This window comes from Gadus chalcogrammus, chromosome 11 (genome assembly GCF_026213295.1).
Source record: "Gadus chalcogrammus isolate NIFS_2021 chromosome 11, NIFS_Gcha_1.0, whole genome shotgun sequence".
Taxonomy (NCBI): Eukaryota; Metazoa; Chordata; class Actinopteri; order Gadiformes; family Gadidae; genus Gadus; species Gadus chalcogrammus.
The window spans coordinates 26,368,527-26,375,343 of NC_079422.1; the positions used below are offsets into that span (position 1 = coordinate 26,368,527).

Below are 6,817 nucleotides of genomic sequence, written 5' to 3' on the forward strand. Positions count from 1 at the left end.
CTCTCCTGTTCTCTCCCCTGTTCTCTCTCCTGTTCTCCTCTCGGTTCTCCCACTGCCCAGCGACTCATGGGTTGATCCTGGTGTCTCCTTCAAGGGTTAACAATGACTCATTCAGCGGAGAGACTTTGAGTGATTTCTGGGAAACTGCTTATGTTATGGGAAACAGTGGAAATACCTCCCGGAGCCATAGGATTACACTTCACACCGGCTATTATCTATAACTTTGTTATCTTTCACTCTTTCACTCACTTACACACCTAACCCTAACCCTTTTGAAGGGAATTAGGCCTACTGCGCAAGTGCGCAAAAAAAACACACAAATCTACCAAAACAAATAAATATCGTTTATTGGATGATGTGTCTAAAAAGTTCGATCACTTTCTTCCAGAGGTAAGAACTCGTGATGATGGTGAAGTTGAGATGGAGCCGCACACCCCAGCCGGACCGCTGACGGACAAACTGTTCTTCAGGGGGGGCGCGACGTGAGAAAAAAAATAAACCCGAAAAAACCCTGAAAGACGATGATTCAAATCATCAATCGTACTTCAACTGTAGAAGTAACATTACATAACTAAATCAATTTTCAACCGTTTATCTTCGTGCAAACCATTTATCAAATCTACACACTTGTATCTTCAATAATATCTAAACAGAATTTCGATATCATTTAAAATTTCTTCAGAATCACAGTTTTAGTTTCGTACCGCTTCGTTTACAGCTGTTTTCATTGAAGACGTCAGCCCATTCTGATACACCTACTTCTAGACATCGTAACTCATTCATTTTTCAACCGTTTACGATCGTTCAAACCATTAAAAAAATGTACACACTTGTATCTTCAATACTATCTAACTAACGGATTTTTGATAGCATTTATACTTTTTTCAGAATCACAGTTTTAGTTTCAAACCGGCATCGTTTTCAGTTGCTTATAATAATTGAGGTCACCATAGCAACGCCGGTAAACAAACCCCGCCGAATAGTCGAATCTCTGGACTGAAAAAAGCAGATCTGATTAGACTCTGAAAATTCAGAGTCGGGGACCCTGAATGAATCTGTAAACTGGCAGTTTACACAGATTAAGATGTTCAAATGTATTTAAAAAAGGTTAAGCTAAAACATGCTTAGATAAAGTTGTTAAATTGTGTTAAGAAATGTGTTTAAAAACGCACAAAGATGTTGTAATGTTTAAAAAATACGTTTCAAAGATATGTTTCAAATGTTTTAAAATTATGATCAGAGATGGGGGGGGGGGGGGGGGCTCAGCTGAATTTTCTTCTCTGAGGGGGGGGCTCACTCTTTCACACTTTGAAAACCCCTGTCCCCTGTCCAGAGCATCACTGGCGGCGTCACACCTCGTCCTATTTAATGATCCTCCTCCAAAACCCGGGGTGGGAAGTAGCGCGCTCGATCACTTTTAGAAACTCAGAACTCAGAACACTCTGGGTGGAACAGCGCTTGTCTCCGTTTCCAAAGGATGCAGTCCCACGAGGAGGAGGATGTTGGGCTCGAGGCGGTCCAGGGCGCCCTCCAGCCGATTTGGGACGCCATGCTGGGACATCGGGACGTCCTCACCTCCCCGCTGACGCCCGGGCTCAGCGCTCTCATCATCCACCTTGTTCTCTGCGCGCCTTTCTTTCTGCTCGACGTGCTCGCGTGCGTGTGTCCCCGCGTGCATTCGTACCAGATCTCCGAGAGCACTTCGGGAAAGCGCGTGCTGCGCAATTGGAGTATGACCCTCAAGAGGATACTCGTGAACTACGCGGCGGTGATCGTGCCGTTCACCGCGGTGCTGCAGTCCCTCACGAGCCCCCGGTTCCCGCTCCTCGCGCCCACCTGCTTGCAGCTCTGCGTCCACGTGGTGCTCTGCGTGCTGCTGTTCGATCTGCTCTTCTTTGCGTGGCACTGGGCTATGCACAGGTGAGGCCACGCGCCTAGCCCACCGGTGGCGAAACTTAACGCTGTGATAATATTAATAATGCTAGAATAATGCTGTCATTTTGTACCGGTTGGATACTTGGTCAGAATCGACATAGTAGGCTATCTTTAAGACGTGATTCCAATGCAAATATTTAATTTACATTGAGGGCATTTATCAGACTCATTTATCCAAACCGACTTACATAAGTACATTTATCAGAAGAAATAGAAACAACAATATATCGCTGTCAGTACAGTAAGGATGTTCATAGAACCAAGTGTCAAACACTAAGAGTAAACCCATTCCCCGTGTACAACAAAGACAGCAAGTAGTCATGAGTCTTTTGCATCATCCAGTTGTTTCTGAATGATTCTAACCCAGGATCCCAGAGAATAAAAGAAGGTTTCTGTAGCCTGTTAATTTCACCGATTGGTCATGAAATAAACTCAGACATGAGGATAAGTTATATGAGGCATGATCCACGACTTTAACCATTAAATGTTTATAGTGAGTGGGAAAAAGCTCCACTGTAAAAAAAACAAGTAGCCTCCATCAATCGACTCACTTCACAGTTCACAGTCTCTTCATAGCAGTCTGTGAGCCACTTGGATGGCTCAGTGGGCATTGAGAATGCATTAGACAGAACCTCTGAATGGAGAATATGTAGTAACTAGGGGGCTTTCCCAAACTGAATGAATGCATTATGTAGCACATAACACATAAAGGGCTGGCGAGCTCACTGTTGTTGTCACTGAGATATTCACTGAGTTGTATTTATATTTTTTTATTCAGTGAGTTGTATTTATATTTTTTAATACATATTTTAAAGGTGTTGTTGAGGCTCTGAGTGGATTGGAGGTGGAGGTTCTTAGTGTATTGGAGGTGTAGGTTCTGAGTGTATTGGAGGTGGTGTTGAGGTTCCTACTGTACTGAGGGTGGTGTTGAGGTTCCTACTGTACTGAGGGTGGTGTTGAGGTTGTACTGAGGGTGGTGTTGAGGTTCCTACTGTACTGAGGGTGGTGTTGAGGTTCCTACTGTACTGAGGGTGGTGTTGAGGTTCCTACTGTACTGAGGGTGGTGTCTAGGTTGTACTAAGGGTGGTGTTGAGGTTCCTACTGTACTGAGGGTGGTGTTGAGGTTCCTACTGTACTGAGGGTGGTGTTGAGGTTCCTACTGTACTGAGGGTGGTGTTGAGGTTCCTACTGTACTGAGGGTGGTGTTGAGGTTCCTACTGTACTGAGGGTGGTGTTGAGGTTCCTACTGTACTGAGGGTGGTGTTGAGGTTCCTACTGTACTGAAGGTGGTGTTGAGGTTCCTACTGTACTGAGGGTGGGGTTGAGGTTCCTACTGTACTGAGGGTGGTGTTGAGGTTCCTACTGTACTGAAGGTGGTGTTGAGGTTCCTACTGTACTGAGGGTGGTGTTGAGGTTCCTACTGTACTGAGGGTGGTGTTGAGGTTCCTACTGTACTGAGGGTGGTGTTGAGGTTCCTACTGTACTGAGGGTGGTGTCTAGGTTGTACTGAGGGTGGTGTTGAGGTTCCTACTGTACTGAGGGTGGTGTCGAGGTTCCTCCTGTACTGACGGTGTTGGGTGTGGTTCCCCAGGTTCCGATGGCTGTTCCTCCACGTCCACCTGCACCACCACCGACACCACCCCGTCCCCATCGCCCTGGCCGCCCAGGACGCCGGCGCGGCCGAGGTGCTGTCGCAGCTGCTGCTGGCGCTGGGCACCGCCCGGCTCCTGGGGCTGCACCCCCTCAGCGAGGCCGCCTTCCACCTGCTCAACAGCTGGCTGGCCGTGGAGGACCACTGCGGCTACCGGCTGCCCTGGGGCCTCCAGGGGCTGCTGCCCCGGCTGGGCGCGGGGGCCCCCCACCACCAGCTCCACCACAGCCTCCAGAAGGGCAACTACGCCCCCTACTTCACCATCTGGGACCGCCTCCTGGGCACGGAGCTCTGACGGCGTTGGCCGCGCCTCAGGGATGACGGACGGGACGGGGGGCCAATGAGACGCGGGGGTTTAGCCGCGCTGGTTGGGAAGTCGTTTTACTGAGGAAAACTATGAATGAATGAATTACTATGGATCTTTTATTTTTAAAAGGGAATGAAATTAGGGAGATGATTATGATTATTTCATGGGATCATCTTAAATAGTTATTTTTTTGTGAATAAAATTTTATATTTAATTTAAAGAGAATGTTCTAGTCTATCCGACCAACACGTCTCTGTGGTAGAGCCATGCATCATGGAATGCACGCTATTGCACGGTTCTCAGCTGAGTCAGTCAGACTCAGTGCTACCGGAAACTCGACTGGAACGGGAGGAGTCGTCCACACGGGCGAAAAAGGATATTTTCCCCTCCTCTATCCTTTGATGCGTTTCAGCAATATCTCCGTAAAGACGGACTCATGGCACAAGCACTCCTAGCTGTAGAAACGCTGTAGTAGATATTCAAGGCCACTCTGTGGCACTGGTTCTCCACCAACTGCGCCTGCGAAATGTATACAAACATACAGTCGAGGAGGAGAAAGCAGTTGTTAAACCTTTTAGATTGAGCAGAAATCGATCTAATCCACCCTGGGACCTGGTTTCAGAGAATTGTGTTTTCGGCCACTGAAAACGACGCTCGCCCCAATCGCACAAGACGTATGCATTTTCATAAAATAATAATTTCTGTGTGGATGGGGCCTCAGTGATAGGGTGAGACCCTCCTGCCCCCACTACCCCAACCCGGATCAGCGATTGAAGATGAGATGAGATTTATTTTAAAGAAATTAAATTATTTTATTCAGGTATGTTACACTGCTCATTTAAAAGCAGGTACGAGTATGAAAGATGGTGGATCACGATGAAGCATTTCCAGAAGTTATGTCTAAATTCATATGGATTGGAAGCCCTAAGTTTGAGTCACTTAAATCCTAGGCTAACGAGAACAATCGCACCTCAATCACAGATCTTTATGTATTTCTTTTTTCTGCATTTCAGTTTTCACGAGTATCTTTCCACTGTCCAAATGTATTCATTCAGATAGGGGAGCGGATCTGAATGATGAATGACACTTTATGAGGCTGCTGTTAGCCACCAGTGCTCACCACACATGTTTCTGTTTAAAACAATGAAATCATGAGCCCTGAGCAACCCCCTGACATTCCTGAGAATAAACCAAAAGCACATTCAACTTCATGTTTCTGTTCAGTATTTATTAGAGCTGTCAGTTAAACGCGTTATTAACGCCGTTAACGCAAACCAAATTTAACGGCGTTAATTTTTTTATCGCACGATTAACGCAATTATTTTATTTAAAAAAATATATATATATATTTTTTTTTTTTCTTTGGCTCAAAACAAAGAAGCAGTAGCCTGACTGCTATGTTCAAATGACATTTGTTCAAAGCAGTCGTTTGATGGCTCTTTTTTTTGTATCGTCCTGTTTTGATCAGTATATGCCAATGTTGTTATCAATAAAAAATCATTTGCCCAAGGCAAGCCGATGCACTTCACCATGTTGCTAAGAGAATTAAAATGAGAAGAATTATGGGACAAAAAAATCAAGGGATATATAGCATAGAAAATAATTTGTGATTAATCGCGATTAATCATAGTTAACTATGACATTAATGCGATTAATCACGATTAAATATTTTAATCGCTTGACAGCTCTAGTATTTATCATTCTCCTTCAGGGCCCTTGTTATGGAACAGAACGTGTGGACCCAAGTGCTGAACACAGGGCGGCCGAGACGGGGTAAAGGAAACGGGATTTATTTGGTAGGCAGGCGGGTAGTCAGACAGGCAGGGGTCCGGTAACAGGCAGGCAGTCAGACAGTCAAGGGCTCGATGACAGGCGGGTAGTAGTCAGGCAGACAGGGGTTTGGTGGCAGGGGGAGAACTAGAGAAGAGGAGAGATGGTTACCACGGGGACAGGCTAGGAAACAGATGTTCAAGAATGCTGGTAGGACCGATACTAACTGGGTATAGACGTAACGACGAACTGGCGCTGGCTGATAGCAGATCCCCGGCAGTTAAACGCGTTATTAACGGCGTTAACGAAAACCAATTTTAACGGCGTTAATTTTTTTATCGCGCGATTAATGCAATTTCTTTTTTTTTTTCCTTTGGCTCAAAACAAAGAAGCAGTAGCCTGACTGCTATGTTCAGTATATGCCAATTAGGGATGGGAATCGAGAACCGGTTCTTGTTCAGAACCGGTGCAGAGTCAACCGATTCCTTGGAATCATAAGCAAGCCTGCTTAACGATTCCGCTTATCGGTTCTAGTCGCGGCAAATGCGTCATGACGTCACACACACCACGCTGCTTTGTTTTGGTTCAGAACGCAGCAAACATGGCGCCGCCGAGGAAGAAGCGCATTGTGCGTTCACACCAAACGTGACGGGGCGACAAGATCCCATACAAAGTGAACGTAGAGACGCGTATCGGGCGAATTTTTCGCGAGAGAAAACCGGCGACAAGTTTGGATTTGTCGCGCCAAACTTTCGCCGTGCACAAACTTTCGCCGTGCGAGCGCGAGGATTTGTGCCGCGACAAATTCGCTCGAGTTGAAATATTTCAACTTTGACGCAAATTTTGCGTCATGACAGCCAAGCAGTGTTCAACAGTGTGACAACCAGGGACGCAGGAAGTCAGTCCGAATGGAGGGTGCTGATAGAGAGTCTATATAATGACGTCATAATGAATGCTGCGCAACATCCAATTTTTACAGAGACGAGATGACGGGTGACGTCACATTCAGGGCTCCGCTCTGATAAACTCTTCTGGTGTGTAAAAAGACTAACTCTGCCAACTAGCCACTGTTATTCACAAATGTTAGCAAGTAAACAATTTGGAAATTAGAGTCAACTCGGCTGATACTGTGCTGAATTTCACACACTAACAAC

The 6,817-nt window shown here is 45.9% G+C and overlaps 1 protein-coding gene across 1 annotated transcript; it reads left to right on the top strand.

Annotated features, from left to right (window-relative positions):
- The first annotated feature begins 1,452 nt into the window (after positions 1-1,452).
- LOC130391546 (cholesterol 25-hydroxylase-like protein) lies at positions 1,453-5,105 on the top strand. The gene is made up of 2 exons (XM_056601752.1): positions 1,453-1,920; positions 3,527-5,105. The coding sequence occupies exons 1-2, from the start codon at positions 1,478-1,480 to the stop codon at positions 3,879-3,881; spliced, it is 798 nt and encodes a 265-aa protein (XP_056457727.1). The 5' UTR covers positions 1,453-1,477; the 3' UTR covers positions 3,882-5,105.
- Positions 5,106-6,817: the final 1,712 nt, after the last annotated feature.

Coding starts and splice junctions, on each gene's coding strand:
- LOC130391546 (XM_056601752.1), top strand. CDS start 1,478: ATGCAGTCCCACGAGGAGGAGGATGTTGGGCTCGAGGCGGTCCAGGGC. Junction 1,921..3,526: donor TGGCACTGGGCTATGCACAG/GTGAGGCCACGC, acceptor GTGGTTCCCCAG/GTTCCGATGGCTGTTCCTCC.